Source organism: Helicoverpa zea, chromosome 8, assembly GCF_022581195.2.
Source record: "Helicoverpa zea isolate HzStark_Cry1AcR chromosome 8, ilHelZeax1.1, whole genome shotgun sequence".
Classification (NCBI taxonomy): Eukaryota; Metazoa; Arthropoda; class Insecta; order Lepidoptera; family Noctuidae; genus Helicoverpa; species Helicoverpa zea.
The window spans coordinates 1,727,498-1,747,980 of record NC_061459.1 but is presented as its reverse complement, the minus strand read 5'-3'; the positions used below and the strand labels follow the sequence as shown (position 1 = coordinate 1,747,980).

The 20,483-nt window shown below is 33.5% G+C and overlaps 2 protein-coding genes across 2 annotated transcripts in view; one reads left to right on the top strand and one right to left on the bottom strand.

Annotated features, from left to right (window-relative positions):
* Positions 1-10,611, top strand: part of LOC124632547 (elongation of very long chain fatty acids protein 4-like) — a 45,320-nt gene extending 34,709 nt beyond the window's left edge. Inside the window, exons 5-7 of the mRNA XM_047167419.1 lie at positions 2,539-2,666; positions 5,683-5,832; positions 10,402-10,611. Coding sequence (XP_047023375.1) covers positions 2,539-2,666; positions 5,683-5,832; positions 10,402-10,485 — 362 coding nt within the window. The 3' untranslated portion in view covers positions 10,486-10,611. The remainder of the gene's footprint in view (positions 1-2,538; positions 2,667-5,682; positions 5,833-10,401) is intronic.
* A 528-nt stretch (positions 10,612-11,139) lies between these two features.
* LOC124632455 (MORN repeat-containing protein 4 homolog) lies at positions 11,140-18,753 on the bottom strand. The gene is made up of 4 exons (XM_047167306.1): positions 18,647-18,753; positions 17,853-18,048; positions 16,223-16,332; positions 11,140-11,324 (listed from the first exon to the last, which is right to left on the bottom strand). The coding sequence occupies exons 1-4, from the start codon at positions 18,654-18,656 to the stop codon at positions 11,170-11,172; spliced, it is 471 nt and encodes a 156-aa protein (XP_047023262.1). The 5' UTR covers positions 18,657-18,753; the 3' UTR covers positions 11,140-11,169.
* Positions 18,754-20,483: the final 1,730 nt, after the last annotated feature.

Genomic DNA, 20,483 nt, shown 5'->3' with positions numbered 1-20,483 from the left:
ACTTTGATAAACTTTCTCATAACTGTATTGCTCTTTTTACTTTTATTGTTTGACCTAAACTGAAATGACCTTACTGATAATTATAAATGCGAAAGCAATTAATAATGTCTTACCGCATGTCCGACGTTCGCGATAAAACTGCTACTGGTCAACCGTCTCGAGCCTGAGAAAGGACATAAGACGTGATGTAGACAAGGACGAATAGCAGAGAACAGATAGCTTCATGTAATTTACACTAATCACCTACATTAAACCATTTTAATTAAAACAATATCACCAACATTCACCCAACAACCAAAAAAAGATCAGATCAGTAAAATATGCCTTATCCAAATATTTTACAGTAAATACCTTACGAAAAACAGATATCAAACAAAAGCAAGGACGTGCAAAAACTCTCGATAATCGATATAACCCAATGACATACCTGTCATGTAAATAATCGAGTCTAGAATAATTAATAAGACAATAAATTATCGATAAACTTTTATCTCGGAAATCATTAGTATTCCGTCGACGTCGTCTAGACTTCAATAGCGAGCTTCGATTCACTACAAACGAGGGATTTACGGTGTAATCACAAGGTTTAAACGTGATTTGTAGTGTTTGGATTTTCTAGAAATTTCTCTTGAACTTGTTAAATAAACTACTAAGTACTATAATATTTTAGGTACAATCTATCGTATTGTACTGATATAGTAAAGCTGAAAAGTTTGTTTGGGTCCAATTTGAAAAAAATATTTAATTCTTAGACAGCCCATTTATCGAAAAATGGTATCCAAGAAAACACCAATAGTTAATTTAAAACCAATTGTTAAATAATGCAGGGGAGTGCCATCTAAAATACCCGCCAATTACATTCGGTATGAAAGTCCCATAAAAGCACTATATAGTAAGGCAAGACAATGCAAGACTGATAAATACGCCTAATGACACTTTCCACACCTCGATAACATTGAACCATTTCTAATAGTTGCGAATAAGATTAGGTTCGATATGGCAAACAATAATAACAGACAGACCAATACAAGTAAACCATAAGCAATTTTCTCCTAAAAATAATTTTAATAGGATTCGACGAAAAGGTTTGGAACCAAATCTGAGTCAAGAGCTGTCTTCAAGACCACTCTGTTTTTAGGGTTCCGTACCCAAAGGGTAAAACGGGACCCTATTGTTTTCGCTCCTCTGTTCGTCCGTCCGTCCGTCTGTCACCAGTCTGTATCTCATGAACCGTGATAGTAAGAGAGTTGAAATTTTCACAGATGATGTATGTTTGTTGCCGCTATAACAACAAATACTGAAAACTAGAATTAAATAAATATTTTGGGGGGCTCCCATACAACAAAGGTGATTTTTTTGCTCATTTTTGCTCTGGTACGGAACCCTTCGTGCGCGAGTCCGACTCGCACTTTACTGGTTTTTCTTCAAGACCACTCTGTCAATTTTTTTATAGATATTGGAAAATTTTAGAAGTAAAAGCCTTTTTGTACGTGAGATTAAATTCTAAATGAAACCATTTTTGACCTCTTTTTGTATCATAAATTATATTTTAAATAAGTTTTCTTTGAAACTTTCGTTTATTAAGTCTAGATTTTTATATGAAAAGATTTAAAAAAATGAAAATCCATAAACTTCCCAATAGAGTGTAAGAGTTTTTTGAGATAATAGTTTTTGATTTTTATTGTAAATATGTATTGTAAATATCTATGTAAATAAATTCACTCAATTTTGAGATAATTAGGCATAATCATGTTTTGCAACTTTCAATATTGGAGGGTTTCGTATAAAATACATAACTCACTCAATGTTATTGAAAAAGTAGGAACCTTATTTTCGTGTTTATTAATCCTTATTAGTTTTCCGCAATAAGTATACCTATGTCAATTTCGATATACACGTGTACGATTTCCAGGATTCGATAACGATTTCGTGTCGTGAGAATTTACCGACCAATATTGAGTGAATGATAAATATGGTCACTTTTAATATCGTTGTAAAGAGAATATTATTATGTTGGTAAAATATCAAATCAGATGAACTCATAACTTTAACAAAAAAAGAAAGAAATAACACATTGTTTCAGAGATTAGATATTATTTACATACATAAAACTAGCTGCATCTCACAGTTTCACCCACATCCTGGAAAAAAAAACCCACGCATTAGACTATTTGTGAACTTTTTATTTAAATGAAAGAAAGAAGAAAGAAAAACCATTAATTTTACACACAAATGACGCAGAAAACAAACACACACAAATACGAACAAATAAATCGTTATAGCATATTTGGCGTGAAAGTAAAAGAAGCTCAGATAGGGTAGTCGCTCCTTGTAAAATGCTGGTACTTAGCTGCATACCTGGGAGGAAGGCTCAAGAGATGATGATGTGGCGCGAATGCCTATCAGAATTATAGATAAACAGATTTTCAGATTTATAACATCTATGTCCACCAACTGATACCATACCCAAGAGACAACTCTTGCAAATATAAAACTTTGATATTTTTTACTTTTCCTAACACTTCATTTTATTTTCAGCGTTCCTTCCAGCCATGGTGAACAGTGGTATCCACGTGCTCATGTACACTTACTACGGTCTGTCAGTATTCGGGCCTGCCGTCAGCAAGTACCTGTGGTGGAAGAAGTACCTTACTATCATGCAGCTGGTGAGTTTTAACTTTATTTGTATCTAAGTTACGAAAATTGCAGGAACAAGTGTACCTACACTTTGCCTAACTGCCTACCGTATAATCTTTTCCTTCTCGTCCCAATCCATCCTAAGGTTGTCTGGAAGAGATCGCTCTTGGCAATAAAACCGCCCATTATGTCACCTACTACTAAATCTGAGATCAACAATGAGAAATTGGTGTACCTTATAAAGCATACATCTATCTATCTATGTTCTACTGTTTGTACTCGATTCTGATCTGATCAGACGGCTGGAAGATGCAGCGTGGGTAGCCCCCTATAGACGGACGGACCATTATTGCGACTTAAATAAAAATCAAAAAGCATTTATTTAAAATAAGCTGCAAAACAGCACTTTTCGTCTTTGTCTTTCGAACGTGAAAATTACATAACAGACAGCCTTCAAAATATAAGCTGGAGAACCAATTAATTTCCTTAAAGCATTATTTTTACACCGGCTTTAATATCAATTAAAATCTTTCGTAATCTCTAAAATTCCAAGAATAATAAGGCACTGTTGATTCAGCCATACTTGGACTATTTAATACAAAGATACGCAAAAGATTTCTTGTTTAAACTGAAAAGTTGACTCAGTAAAACGCCGCAAATTCCTGAATATTGTGACTGAAATTCCAAGAATTTAGTCTGAATTATGTCCAGACCAGATTTTCTTATATAAAAAAGTAACTTTTGTAACCTTTGACCTACTCACCTGTTTTTGTGAAACTATTTTGTTTACTAAGTAGTAAGGTTTTGGAAATAGATTTAGTTTGAAAAAAAAAAAACGTACGTAAAGATACAGCCCGGGTCTTCTGGATAATCATTTGAGCTCAGTTCCATCGTTGAGGAACATAATTAAAAGCAAATAAGGATGATTTGTGAATATTTCACTTTCACTTCATGTAATAACGATTTTTACCAAACATACAAAACCATGGCAATTCAGAATCACAATCAGACATAGTAAATTAAATTTATTTGGCTTGATAAATAACAGTTGGTTGCGATACGGAACACGCGACTTATTGCGTGTTCTTTTGTTTTTATAATTATTTTGTTTTCTTAGAAAACTATAATACTTTAGTTATGTAACAATAATGAGTATTCATGTCAATTATGTATTGACTATTATTTATCACCCTTGAACTTATAATTACGACAATCCTTTGCTTGCTCTAATTAGTGTCACGTTTAATGGGCTTAACTTCAATTTTAAAAAGCTGCTTAGATAAACTTAGAAGCATCTTAGAAAATCTTGAAGATAAACATTGTCTTCACATTGAAAATCCAGTCACAGTAAAAATAAAAGATTTTGATTTTAATAAAATTGACTTAAAAAATCTTCACTAAATAAAAACATTGGAAAAAAAGTAAAATAGTAAAATAAAAAGCAATCAGAAACATTACGAGACTAGACTGGATAAGATTTGAGTCTCTAAATTCCAAATGTTTTTCTTCAAAATCCTTTTCCAAGACGTTTTTCAGTTACACTTACTTCAAGCGTAACAAAACTTTTGTTTTTAAAATATTATTTCTAAAAGCTTTAAAAAATGAGATATCTAAATACACCATTTGTTTGTTATTTTATATCCATCCATATTTATTTATAGTCTAGTTTATCTTTTTGAGAAATATAAGTCAGAAGAGTTAGGGATACTTGTAATAAAATGTCACGTATGACCTATCATATCAATAAGAATGTAGGACGAGCCTTAGACTAGACCCATTAACACAATTAAATCTCTTTAAACCCTTTTATGTGTAATTAAATCAGGGGATCTCAACTTTGTTTTAATAACGTTACTCTTAAAATATAGCAACGCAAAGGCTAATTATGTCTTAACTTTATAACGTGTTCGTATCTTCTTTATAGCTTGTAATGAATTAAGACTGCTCTTTAATTAAGTTAAATAATTTCCAAAAAGCCATTAAGTAATCTTTGAGTTTTATTTTTTTACAAAATAATTCACGGGGCAAATTTTTTAAAGTATAGGTATATCGTAGGTCAGGCAATGTTATAATGAATTGTGCAGTAATCAGTACACTTAAAAATTGCTAAAATAAGGATATGGCCCTAAAACAGATACGTTATGTTATTCCCATTAGCTTGTTGAATATAATTGGTGACAGCGATGAGGACCCATTTTTTGACACACTTTATTAGTTTTGAGTATTATGGACTACCTTATGTTCCAAAAGCTGCAAGAATCTGTGTAAATAACCATTTAGCTATGTTCAAAACTCAATCACAGCTAATCCGATTTGAACGACACATATTTACATAAGATCATTGGAGATGTAGATGTAGTTCTTTCCGTAGGCAAATGAAACCGTGGGAAACAGCTAGTATAAATAACGAGCAGTTTTGTTTTTTCTAAATAGTTACCTACTTGCTCAACACTTTTTCCTTTGGTAAAGTATAGTACCTGTGTAACACCTGCATCACATATTTTTGCTGTCCCACTTTATGATATAGGCCTACTTTTCTCATGGATTCAGAAAAGGTAAAAGACTTTTTAAGATCGGGATTTCTGCCTATGTTTTTCTTTACCGTCAATCAGTAAAAGGTTCTACTTGGAAAGTGTATCTTAAGCTCTATTGTACTGTTCTAACCAAACTTGATGGCGAATCGCAACTCACTTCCGAGCATAAGTCTATGAACCTCCCACGTGCACTTTGCTGATACTTAAAAGTTTAATACATACATACTCTACCTATGTCACTTTGAAAAGGTTACTTTGGTACTTACCTGATCTGAATTCGAGTCCACATTCTCCACATTCTCGTATTTCAACATAGCTTTTTTGGAACCTTAACTACTGTAAATAGGCCTCCATAATTGCTATAAAGATTTTATTATTATCTTCTAAGCATCAACTATTATCTTCTAAGCAGAATATAGCTCGAACTTTTAACCACTGTTAACCACCTGTGTTCTTTGCAAATAAATGTTTCTTTCTTTCTTTCTTTTAATAAATCCTCTTGACATTTCAGATCCAGTTCACCTGCGCCTTGGTCCTCGGTATCAACGGCATCAGGACTGGCTGCGAGTTCCCCCTGTGGATGCACTACGTGCTCATCATCTACATGATTTCCTTCATCATCCTCTTCGGAAACTTCTACATGAAAGCTTATATTGCTAAGGTTAGTTGAATTTGGATTATAATATGGAGTTTATTGAATGGTACAGATGTTTCGTGAGGTAAACCTCAAAAAAGCGAGGGAGCCATTAAATGTGTGTGTAAATGTACTACCGGTGACCTTGCCGCCTGACCAATGGTTAATTTCTGCTTTTTAAATCCTACGGTGCCATTCGAAGAAAACCCTTTTTGTATTTACCCTTCCTGGAAAACATAATATCGTTTATATGGGGGCAAAGCAAGTACCTAAACGATTTTTTTTCTAGTGAATATCCTAATGGTGATAAGGCGGGAGTGTCCCCGATAGTACATGCAGATTGTCTTTGTATGCATAATCTTGGAAGCGTCCAGAGGCAGCCGAGTAATACAAAGACAACGGGCATGAATTTATACATACCAGTAAGGCACGCCAGCTTTCGTGAGATAAAACATTTATACCCATAGTTTTTATAATGATGTAACAGATCGTGATGTAAAAATGTGATTTCAATCTAGACCAAAGAACTCGTAAAAAATTATTGCGCTCTCATTTAGTATCGATTGAGATAAATATGTATCGTGAACAAGCTTTTATTTCCGATTACGTGGGATGAAGACGAAATATCTATAAAATGCATGTATGCATTTCTTACGAAACAATTGCCCTTCGCTTACCTCCGATCACTATATGCAGTGAATAAATGCCTATATATAAAAATATCTCTGGATTTGTATCTATACTTAACAATTAACCACAAAAAAAAACCAGTTTACAAGTTTCTCTAACTTATTAATTTCACACTATTATTTAATTACGTAAAAAATATTTTCTCCCAATTCCTCTCACGGAACCACCGGCCCAAAACGAATTTCACGAATAATAAACAAATTTAAACCTAAGATTAATGAGAGAAGGTTATGCAACCCGTTACGTGGTTGCTTCCGAGTGAAAGCTAACTTGCTTCACGGTTCCGTTATGTCATGGATCATTTTACTTTCCTTCATCTGAGTAGAGCTGTGTCAATATTAAGTGTGAAGTGTTGAAGAAAGTTCCGTTTTGTATTGTCAGTTTTCGTGTTAGTGGGCTATGGTTTGTTTTGGAACTCTTTCTTGTTAGAGATATGAATTATGTACTTAAGCACTTTTGTAAAGACGACTGGGAAGTACCTATATGAAAAGAATTCAGAAATAATAAAGTGGAGAGCGTGTTAAGAACTTTTGGAGACTTCAGTAGATCACAACTTATAACCCGATTTTTTAAATAAGTACTTATGTATTTATAAAAATATCTATAACAGAAACAATAAAAAACTACAATTGTTATTCAAGAATCGTTACTATAAGCTTGGTTCAGAATTCACAAGATAATATTCCAATAAAGACCCCATAAAGATACATAAAACGCACCTGAGATTCAGGTTCCCAAAACTTTACAAAGAAATTCAAACTATAACCGTCAAACTATAAAGTTCATATTAATTTGATGGAATAAAACAAATTCCATCTCCTTAATGAGAACCGCGACGAAGTAATTGTGATGCCACTTAAAAGGAGTTCTTAATTAAAAGCGCTGTTTGAGCTTAAATAAAGTCTCTCTTAAGACTGTGGAGCATTCGAATATCATGAAGGAGACAATTTGAAAAATGTATGTATTGTCACAGAGTGATATATGTTTAGACAGACAGAATGTATGATGCAAGCATGCGGGTTCGAAACCTATTTCTATTTTAAAGTCACTATTGAACCATTGTACTGGAACCAGATACTAACAGGAATCGAACCTGTTATATATAAGTACTCATTAATTAATTGTTCCTTCCCTATACTGATCAGGAAGTCTGGGATAACATATTAGTGGTATGACTATACTATCAGATATTTCAAACAACGTGATATCAATTTTAGTCGATAATAATATATGTTTTCATAATTAGGAAATTCGATACTTTACGAACAAGAACATTTTATACTACACTGTTGACTTAGAAGATACACTATAAATTAACAATTGTGTAGACAATTTTGTCCTTTAGTGTTATGTAATTAGAGTTCAACCAAGTACTCTACTAGAGTGCCAAGTACTCTATTTATCGCTTGCTATTTCTGGCAATTTCATATTAGTGTCCTAAAAGAACTAGTTCATGTCTCCTTTTTCATGGTTTATTCTCTTATTGATTTTTGTACCTATTTGAATTTATATTGATTAAAGAAATATGTAAGTTTCTTAACATAGATGATCATTATTTCAAAGTGAAATTGGTAATTAGCTGCCAAATCGTTTTAAGTAACTTAAACCAATTGCAATATAATTTGTACTGATGTTAATCTCATGGAACGGACATGAGTGTATCTTCAAAGTACATCGTGTATTGTATAACATTATAGTGAAAGGTTACCTTTCACATAACGGTCAAAAAGGTACAAAAGATATCGAACAGTTTCACTCTAGTGGAAAAATACAAAGTCGTACGTGCATAATACGGTTGCCTATTCTATGCTATTAATGGTTCTGTGGTCACTATGTTTCGGCCGGCACGATAGACAGTATATCCAGGCTGTCATTTATCAATCTATTAATGCAAAACTTTGACAGTCGTTACGGGTACTCAGAAACCAGTTATTTCCTTGGGTTATTAGGTTGCCTGGGTAACTGGGTTGTGAAGGTCAGATAGGCAGTCGCTCCTTGTAAAACATTGGAACTTACTTGCATCCAACTGGATGCAACTAACCAGTTAGACTAGGAGCCGACAGTAACAGCGTTGGGAAAAGGCTAAGCAGAGGATGATAATGCTTCTGTGAATAAAAAAAAAAAATTGGCCAGTTTTGATTCATAAAAAACAAGTTAGTTACTCCCTGAAAATCAAACACTTAAATACTGAACTGATTTTCATAAAGTGGTATCGTATTTGGATAGCAAAGAGTTTGTTTAACAAAGGACCATGAGTCAAATTGGGCTCATTGTCCAACAGAGTTATAGCATACGCCGTTGTGAAGGTTTTTGTTTGTACTAAAATTGTTACTATGGGCACTACCTTCAATTCCATGGCAAAAAAAAGATACGCACCTAAATAGGTTTACATATTACGTAGGTATAAGTACATTCTGGTTAACAGAAACGAAATGGGTCGAGATGCCATCGCTCAGTATTACTGCTCGTGTCTAACAGGTAGACGCTCAGTAGGAAGTTGTGCTCATATCATTTCAATAATATGGTATCTAGGGTGAGGCAGGCACTCACAATTTAATCCACTGGCAGGATATTTCGACGACATTATTATTGATATTGATTGAAATGTTAACAAAAATAATTTTAACTGTTAGCAGCTGTTTTATTTTTTATGTATACATTAAACCTGGAATTAAAACTAGTTAAAGGTGTTCAATAACAAAACCTACACTGCCATAACAGCACTACTTTTTGCAGAATATTAGTTTATGGTGGTCGGAGAAAAATATTTATAGCAAAATAACCCCATGGATTCTTCGCAAAAATGAGTTTAAATCTTTATATTTAGTGCTTTACAAGTATATTCAAAGTGGTCTCATCTCTGTTGGTGGGTGAGCCCAGGCTTCATACATTTTTGCCCATGGTCCTTTTGTGAGACAATGTAACAACAGTTGTCTAGACTTCATTATTTTGTTACTTATTGTTGTTTGCTATGTTGTCTCTTATATTATTTCTTCGACCCCAAACGTTTGTGACTTCATAGACTTATGATAATACTAGCTATTCCCTACGGTTTCACCCGCGTTTTGAGAGGTGGAAGGCATAGCTATGAATATAAAGCTTATTTATTTTATTCTGAAATAAACTAAATAGCCGCAAAGTTTCACCAAAATCGATCAAATCATTTAAACGCCAGACAGTGACAATGATAGCCACATACATACATTCTTAAAAACTGTAGTATTTATAATATAAGTAAGATACTGGGAATCAAAGAAACTCACACTATAAAATTGTCTAGAAATTTCGCTGTAACAAACAGTTTTCTAGGTACGTACAGAGTACTTTATATATAAAAAGGCGTGATTGGAAAAAAAAATAACTTGTTTACTATTACGTCTCAATCCAGACTACTACTTTTACTTCATAAAACACAATAGAAAAATCTTTGATAAAAACGTTTTGTCGCGTGCTAACTTAGTGTAAAATATATATTTTTTCGATACTATTTCACAATTCTTTCAATGCGTTTTTGTTATAAAGAACAATAAGATTTTATATATCACAAAGATAACTGAGACACTCTTAGAAATAGATGTTTTGGATTATCTCGATAAAATAGTTTTAAAATAATGATAGTTTCGCTGAAAGATAATAACATAAAAAATATTGTATACTTACTTTGCACCTATTTCAATACTGGTTTTTTCCGGTGGTTTCACCGGCCTCCTGAGGGACCTACATTCTGCTCTGGGCTAAAGTTGTTCTGTGTCAGGCTCTAGACTATCTGTGCCTTTCCTTTAAGCCTTTTCAGTGGCTTTGGCGAGAAAGCCCGACAGACAGACAGCCAGAGTTACCTACTTTCGCATGTATAATATTTAGGTATCGAAGAACTGTATTTCTAATTTCATTTTTTTCTGTTTACAGGGAAGCAAATGCATGGAGGTCAGGTACGGCCAATGTTTGGACGACGAAGAAACCATAGCCAACAGGAAACTGAAAGCTAACTAAAATAATTACTTATATACACTTACCAATATGTACATTAATTTATTCTAAACTTAGTTTAAATATTACTGTTAGCTCTCTTTAGAAGCTTTGTAAATGCTCAATAAAAATATTTTTATAACATTTTTAGGTTTGAGTTTTATTACACTATAAAAAACTTATGAGAAGGTCGTTGATTGATTTTATTGATAAGCCAGTCACTAAAAGTAATCAAATTGAAATATGTTGGTAATATTTTCTTAAAAGACATAAAAAGCTGAAAGTACTAGGCAAGAATATGGTGCATCTAACATAATTATTTTAAGAGTTATTTCATTCAATTATAAGTTAAGATTTTCTACTAACATACATAATTCAAGCACGGGATATTTTATGGTACATACAGACCTACCACTTTACATATTCCTCACGAATCCTTTATTCCTCATTCCTGGACCCGAATCGGGCTAGAATAGTAAAATGATCAGCTAGTCAGAGTATTTCAGTAAGCGCCGATTTTTCTTATCACAATTTGGAAATTTTTTAAATTAGCAAAAGCGCGTAGTATTTTCACGACAGCTGTAGTATATTATTTTTGCCTTTGAAGTTATGAAGACACTAGTTCAAATCGGCAAAAGTATTTAGATATTTTTGTAGATAAGGTTAATAAAAAATACATTTTCAAGTAAGCACTATATGCAAACACAACTACATCTGCTGACACTGCGCTCTGGCCATGTATGCAACTTTCTGTGCACGTTGAACTACCTCAGGGCAGCGCTTACGACGGACCAGTCTGCAGTCTTGGAAGAAACCCTCGTTTCGAGGGAAACCGTTGCTGCCATCGCTGAATGTTACTAGACCTGGAAATATATGAGAATAGATTGAATAAATACCTACTCTACTTTATAATTATAATATAACGAAGATTGGACAGAAAACCGGCTGCTTCCAACCAGTCCTTTTGAAAGTCACACAGTCAAATCAATTATTTCATTTAGGCCTTTACAAGCACTTATGAATGTCAAAAATTATAAATAGGTTTGATTCTAGTTGCCCAATCCAAAAGTAGTTTCCTATGTAGAAGAACGGGCAAGAAACTCCAATTCAACATTGGCATCCTACAGTTTACAGTTTCTTATATCTGTTTCATAACAAATTAACAGAGTCACTTTTGCATGAATGCATATTTAGCAAAGGTGATCATCTCATCCATAGGATGCCCCAATGTATCTGAACAGATTGAGATGAAATTCTATATAGACATAGCTGGAGATATTGAATGTCCTTTAAAAGACGGTTGAAATCTCCTTATAAAGCTAGTTAGTCTACGTCAAGACGGATTCATAGTTTTAGAACAGTCGACATTAAAGAAAATCGATAGCAATCAGACAAATCACCAACTTCAATACAATCAATCAGATAAGACCAAATCTAAGCTTAAGACATGATTGGTACTTGATTAAAGTCCTAAATAAAATAAGACTTATAAGTTCTTAGAAAATAAATTATTATGGAACGTAAAATAGAGACCGCCTGCACTAACACCTACGAAAAATATTATAGCAAGATAAAGAAAGGTGATTCTGTCTCTATTAAAATCAAGCAACGCAAAGTTGACAGAGATAGGTTTCTGTACCCATAGGTTAAAACGGAACAACAAATACTGAAAACTGTAATAAAACAAGTGTTACCATTGTGACAGTAACTGTAGGTAACTCTTTTTTTTGGTAATTTTATCGTTATTATTTTTTTTTATTTTATTTTATTCATCATGGGACAATAAACAGCTACAATATAAATGTTACAAAAATAATTACTTATAATTAAACAATATTGCAGCCAACTACATTATCCACATATTTGCAAAGATATGGTAATAATGGGTGCCGCTAGAAAGGCAATACAATAAAATTAAAGTAGAATTAAAATTAACAGTACAATAAATATGAGAAAAGAAAAAATAAATATCATGCAAGTAACAATTAATAAATTAATATAGCATGTTGCTTTAATTTATAACAACAACAACAGCTTAAAGTAACAAAATGAGTGATTAACACAGATATTAAATTAAATGAGTACGTTAAATTAGATAAATTTACCTATTAGTATACATTCCAGTTATTATTTTATTTGTTTTTGTTTATAATTTTTAATACATCATACTTGAATTTAGATTTAGAGCATACAAAAATATCTATGTCAACAAAGTTACAGTTGTAAGATTCCACCATACGACGGATAGGACAGCGCAGACCAGCATTAGTTCGGCAAGAATTCACAGCAAATAAAGTACCAGCACGGACACTGCGTTTATTAACCGTGCGTGGGACCGCATAACAGAGTTTACTTATGAGATCTATGCTATCAAAGCTACCACGGACGATACCATACAATACAGATGCATCTAGGTATTTACGTCTATCTTCCAGGGTGTTCAGTTTATATTTATCAAGCAGCACTGAATAGGATAAATATACTTTGTGGCACCTGTAATGCATAGCACGTAGAAATTTACGCTGAACTCTTTCAATTTCATCTTTATATTTTTGGTAAAACGGGTTCCAGACAGGCACGGCGTATTCCAGTTGTGACCGGACTAGCGTCTTATACAAACAAAGATAAGTAGAGGTTCGTTTAAATGCAGTGGACGATCTCATAACAAAGCCATACATTTTAAAGGCATTTTTAACTATTTTTTTTATGTAAGTTATAGTATATTATATTATGTAAGTTAATACCGTACAAGAATTAATTTGATGCATTACGGGAGTGACGCAACAAGCCGGCCTCAAGGGACTCTAAGCAGCTTACACTTAATAGCAACACAAAGATTTAGCTCTGGCCAAACGATAGGTCATTCTATAGCATAGATAGGTTAGGTTAGGTTAGTAATACCTACGTAATAAATTACCTAATACCGTGTCTTAAAAAGTAAACTTAATGAATACGCAAAATATAGGTATAGTGTTCTGTTCTGTTTTGATTGGCTTTTGTTTCAATTTATAATGAGACTAATTATTAGGGTTCTTTTAACATTTTGTTCATTTCGAATTTTTTTTTTGTAAATATGTATTAAATTTACGTTAAAATAATAAACAGTTAATGAACCAAAAATTAATTCAACCTATTTTTTCGTCTTTCAGAGCCTTAATAATTCTTAGTCCCTCTTGTTGCGCTCTAAATTAATTTAAAAAACGGCATGACCCAAGAGATTATTCTTGGGTCCAAAAAATAAAATTAGTTTTCATGTGTACCCAGAAAATTGAAGGTCCAAAATTCCAAAGTTAACAACTAAATTAAGCAAAGGTAGACTGGTAGAAAACGCCTAAGGCGTTAAGTCCGTCCTTGTACAAAATGTGCAGAAGTATTAAATAAATAAATCAATAAATTAACAAGTATTTACGAATCAAATTACTGCGTTTTATTTATTTTTCTATACCGTAAAAACTTAATATTTATTTTGAATTATATAGAATTCTATGTTTCAAAGGGTACAATTACAATTTATTTTGAAAAAGTCAACTACGTAGTAATGCATTGAAGTTTATTTAAGGTATTTTCCCTTTGATTAGAATTTAGGTGATTTTGAAATATGATTTACGAGTTCAAAGAATTTTTATTCCAAAATCTACGGGGTCATTGACCTCATTTAGATTCAGGATGTTCAAACTCTTTCTTTACGTATCTCATTGACTTGAAAGGCGAATCCACAGGATGTTAAATTAAAGGTTTTCGATTGAGATGATTACTGATTGAATTTTTCAAGAAAGTAATTTTGTACATATGTTATTTTGTTTTGAGACCATGAAGATTAGAAGGTAGATACAATACAGAACTCACCCATAAATTATTGAACTGTAACTTAGTATAACATAATTGGCTTCCAAAACTGTGTAAATCGAATAAATAAAAAAATCTTCGTCACATTCCGACACAATTTGAATAAAAACTAGCTGCTTACAATATTATATTTGTTAACAGCTTTAAACAAACCATTTCATTGACTAACTTATTTTCAACTAAAACCTTAATCTGTCAATCTCCTATTGTTCTAGAAACTATATTTATCTTAAGGTTAAACCTTGCAACTATTTTATTCACCTAAAAGGCTTTTATTGTCTTTAGTACCTAAATTCATTATATCCCTGACAGGTCGGTCTACAAATCAAACAATTCAAATAAAGTTTAGATTAACAAAATTAATAATGGTATTTACTCTTCACTTAACAAAATATAGTTTTAACAGGTTCATTTTTCATGTACACTCCGGTCTTTTATTACTCATTAAAAAAAAATTAACGCGAAGTTTGATCTTGTTAAAACTAATTTAGATAGATAATCTATTAGTCAAGTATATCATACTTGCAGTTTCAAATTAAACATAAGTTAGAGTTTTTTGAAATTAAATAAATTAAACTAAAAAAAACTCTAAAGTTTTACAACAAAACAACGCTTAAGAAGAGACCTTTAATTTTTAGTTTTTATTTAAGTTACTTCGTTTTGTTAGTGAGTAACCAACTATACCTTTTATCCTAGTTGTTAGCACTAGTCTAGAATCCAGTCACTGCTCTAGAGATAAGAAAGTTTAGCAATTAACTATGACATCCCAGCCATTTATCTAAAACGTCTTGAATATTAAGGCACTTAAATAATCCTTAAGACGTATGAGGGTCATCTTTTCATCCAGATTACATAATAAATTATTCCACCAGTTTGGGTCAACATATTGGCACCAAAACTACCCTTTTTTTCGTAACGTAACAAGGTCAGACAGACTGGAAGTGTGTTAGACCAAAACTGACAAGTCTAATAACTTTGTCTGACTCTCATTTGCCAATTGTCTGCGAATTTGTTTTTCTTTTAGCAAATAAGATAGTTATCACGTTGTTAGGGTCAACAGTAGGTTTGTTATATTTTGTTTCTTGTTTGGATTAAGAATAAATTGGGTGTTCACCCATCAGACAGATAAAGTCATGTGATCTAGACATCCTTGTATAGGGCTAGTCTAGAAAGTACAAAACTATACTTACATTGATAAGATAGAAAAATACTGACCAAATGTTCAGATTCTGTTTATTTCTGAGGTAGGATTATAACAATCCAAAATAAATAGCAAAAAAAAAACTTTGTAATGTATTTCTTTGTGTAACATGACTGTTAGATTTGGGTTCCAGTCTCCCGGTGTCTTTCAACATTATACACCGTGACTTTTTAGTCGTCTTACAAAAGTGGTCCACTCAATCTACCCGACATAAAATACCACTAGACACGATTATTAATTTTATAGCCTTACTTAATTAAGATAATAGGTGCAAAGAAAAATACTGAAAAAAAAATGTTTACGTATCAAACGGTAGAAAATAGGTACCTTCCCAACGCGCAGCGCTCCATTGATACAAGATTCGGGCAGCGCTCACAACAGGGTGTTCTTATAATCTACGTCATGCATCATAATAATGAATTAATTTTTATTTTTAAATTATTCAAATCTCTTAAACATATTTTTTTTTATATGAACGTTTACTATATAGTCATTGGATACATGAAGTGGCCTGCCGTTGTAAGACGACTAAAAAGTTACGGTGTATATTCGACTTTTACAATGGCTTTTCTTATTTATATTTAGTACCTACCTAATAGTACAAGGATCAGGCATTTAGTCGACTGAAATCTTTTATTTAAAACAAGATTTTCGGAAAAAAAAATCATTTTTGCCAACAAGTCTGCAATGTGCGGGCACTTTAGTATTACTCACCAAGACCCCAAACTCTTCCACCACGGAATTCTCCTTCAAACTTCATGCCATCAGCTCGCCAGAATACTCCGTGACCATGGAACCAGCCCTGCATGAACTCGCCTTCATATCTGGAATTCAAACTTTAATATTATTTTTTGGACTTTTTGTTTTGAGATACAGGTAACTGAGTTGAGAATATCAGATAGGCAGTCACTTCATGTGAAACATTGATATTTATTTATGTCCAAATGGAATGAAGCCGACTCCAACATGGTTGAGATCAGGGGAAAAGGCTAGGCAAATAATGATCAACGATAGATATTTTATGAGGTAAAGATTGCCAATAGGTCTATATTAGTAGATGGAGATTGAGAACTATAAATATTGCCACTAAGCTTTTTCAAATAATATGTCTTAAGTTTGAAAAATAACTATAAACATCTGTAGTTTTCATGTCGTACACATACCAAATAAGTTCTATAATAATATTGTGTAAGTGTTAGTGAAAGAATTTTGTGAATGGATTTAGCACACATAAAACCATGTATAGCAGTGTAAACTTTGCTCGCTAAAATATATCGGTAAGATTACAGAATTTGGCCTCCATTTCAGTCTTAAAATTATATTTAGGCTTTTCCGAAACAACATTGTTTTGGAGGAATTTAGAACATGCCTGTGTTAGTACTTCGAGTCAAACATGTTTGATCTGTTTGATACTCCGTGTCAAATATCACATTACCTGCTTATTGTTCATTTATTTTTTGCACTTTGTCAGTAGAAAATCATCTACCAAATCAGTTTACTCAAATGAAAATACGATATAATAAAACGTTAGATCGACTACATATATACTCGTCTAAGCTATCCGCGCCTTATATATTGACCACGATTATAAGAACGTTGCTTTAGAAGGTAGCTAAACACCAGTCAAAACCACGGCGGTCCCCTATGCGAGCAATGACGCTCGAATAAGCACGCACACGTGCGATCGATTTTTGCCATAATATAATTGTCTGCCAAATCGAGCGCACTTGCGCGACAAAATCTGCTAGTGTGAAAGCATTCTAACTGCCTTGGTAATATGACGCAAAAGGGTGATATACGAGTTTTAGTAATGACGTAAAGCATTAAATCCTGAGTAATGGAAACGTCATAAACAAAACCTACGTGATAAGAATTTAATAATAATAAATCCTTTTGCTGCCCACACTTTCAATGAAATTGCAAGGTTTTTTTTTTCGAAATACATTGTAAACTCTCCAATTTCTACTGTTATTTTTATCCAAACATTTATTTTTGGAAATGCATTTGAAGGGTAAGTACTCCGGTGGAATGCTTTAATTTAATAGACGGCAATTTTAGAAACGACGAAAAAGTAACTATTCCCAATAAAACACAGTTCTAAAAATAACCTGTCATGAAAAGAAAGAGGAAACAATATTTTCGAAATTAAAATGCAACCCGATGAAAAAAGAAATTGTCTGCGCCTGAAAAAATATACATAGCAATTTTGCATGCAAGTTAATTCCAGAAAAAAAAATATTTTTCTATTAAATTTTCTGCTAATAGACAAATTTCCTGGCTTCCTTTATGGACTAAAAAATAACCATAATTTAGTTTCAAAAGAAAAAATCATGCAATGACTTACTTGGCACCATCAGGAAAGGCCATAACACCCAAACCAGAGCACAGGCCTCCAATCAACGCACCATCATACCTGGTCCCGTCAGGTAGGACCAAATGCCCCATGCCATGCTTCTGCCCCTTAGAATTCCATTCACCAACATAACGGGTCCCATCTTCGTACTTATACGCTCCTGTCTTCACTACCCCTGGGTCTACAACTGAATGAAAATAATAATTAAAATGTTGATCTTGACCTGGTCTCTCATCGAGTATTTGAGATATAGACTCAAGATTTACCACAGAGAAATTGACGTAGTCATTCAAGTATTGAATGGAACGATTGCATACGGAATACCGCAATGATGGTATAGAACAGGAATTCCAGAGGTGATGAAGGCGAAAAGACGGTAACATTAAAATAGTTATGGGCCCACGAATATAATATAATAGATGGGTCAGTCAAATGCGCCAGGAGAAATGAGCCACTAATACATACCTTCATACAGTCAAGATGGGGAGGCCATTGCCCTGAAGTGAGCCAATATAGGCTAAATAAAAAAGTAAATACTTTGACCCCATGTATCTTGAATAAAGGTGTCTAAAATGAATATGAAGAGACAAGCTATTAGCTAAAAGTCAACTGACATTTAGGGCATATTAAATATTTAGCCTCAATTTACTTTTATCCCCTTTATTTATTAGAAGTGGGATGTAGATAATTGGTCTAGACAGTAAGATGGCATCAGCCTATAATAATTAGACCTAGTGAGAGTTATTTTTAAAGAATTTCTTGGAAGAATAAATATAAATACTTACCGTCTACCATCTCGAACCACACACAGTACTGGAACTGGCAAAGGTAACACTTAAACGGCTTCGACCTTTGTCGATAATCTAATTAAAGAAGATAGGGCAAATGGAATGTATATGTTATGGACCATGTGATTAATTCGGGCATTATTTATAATGCCCGAGCATTATGAATAATGTCTAGCATTATCGGGCCAAATGATTAATAACTATCTTAACTTCATTATTTATCACATTGCACGGGCATTATTATATTGCTACATGACAGTTGGGCAATTTGATAATAAAGCTAGATTTTATGCGGTGCGAGGGTGGCAGTTGTTCTAATAAATAAATTCTGTTACTCGCTACATATTTTATGATTATTGTTTCGAAAATTATATGTTCTTTTTTAATGGGAAATTATAAGTCTAACCACAAAATTATTTATTGGACAATTGTCATCTAATTTACTCACTCGGCATCGATTTTCTTGATCTCATTTTTCTTCGCTCGTTTTTTGATGGTAGAATTTAATTTGGATTCAAAACATTGTATTAAAAATTGAAGTCAGTGACGAAAACGAATCGCTGCAAACCCGACTCCACGTAGTCTTGTCTGCCCTACCCCTAGAGTGCAATTCAAAACCGCGTAGGCGCAGAGGGGCGAGGCGGCCTGCGAGCTGAGGCGCAGGTAGTTTTAACGCTCGCCGACGCGGCTGAGGCTGGCCGGCTGAGCCGGCCAGCAAGCCGAAGCTGCGGTGGTGAGCGTGAAAACCATCTGCGACGATAAGCTCGCATGGGACCGCCGGAGCCCCGCAGCGCCGGAGCCGTGACAGAAGCCATGCTTGCTGCATGTTGCATGCTTACTTCCATGCTGTGTGGTTTAATATTTAGTTTAAGTTAAATGTCAACAATAATAAAAAAATGAAATTAAATATGTTTATATTACTTTGCCCAAAAGGTCACGGGCAATATGTATAGTGCCCGGTCAATTTGATTATTTGAATAATTATTATCAAATTGCACTCTCATATTGCGCATTTTTCATAATGACCGGGCATTATGTATACTGCCCAATTTATCACTTGGTCCATAACATATATAGGGGTAATATAGTAGCTATAGCCGTAATACTCTACAGGTAATCAGAGATCTGTCAAAATATGTGAAATGTACTTAAATAATGATGCACTGGAAAACATAGAGAGGGAACTTATTCTCAAGTTATAGCTAAATCGCTAAACTGCCTGGCATGTTTACTAAGAATAACAATTATTTTTGAAATATACTTCTTCTATAGCTTAAAAGAAGGATAATGACGACACTGTATACGTGAAATTAAGTATCCTATTAAAAGATAAATTTATTAAGTAAGCTAAACATCGCCACTTTTAGAAGGTCAAGTTTACAAAAGACAGCCCTTAAAAACGCCTGCCCTTCACCCCTCGTTATGTGTTTTTATGCGCACTTAATCATTATCTTACGATTTCATATGGCAAGAAAAAAAAAGTCATCATCCTCCGAGCCTTTTTCCCAATCATATTGGGGTCGGCTTCCAGTCTAACCGGATTCAGCTGAGTACCAGTGCTTTACAAGAAGCGACTGCCTATCTGACCTCCTCAACCCAGTTACCCGGGCAACCCGATACCCCTTGGTTAGACTGGTGTCAGACTTACTGGCTTCTGACTACCCGTAACGACTGCCAAGGTTGTTCAATGACAGCCGGGACCTACAGTTTAACGTGCCATCCGAAACACAGTCAGTGGTGTCTAAGATATACTTAGAAAGTACATACAAACTTAGAAAAGTTGCATTGGTACTTGCCTGGCAAGAAAAAAAAAGTATTAAAAAAAAACAATTTA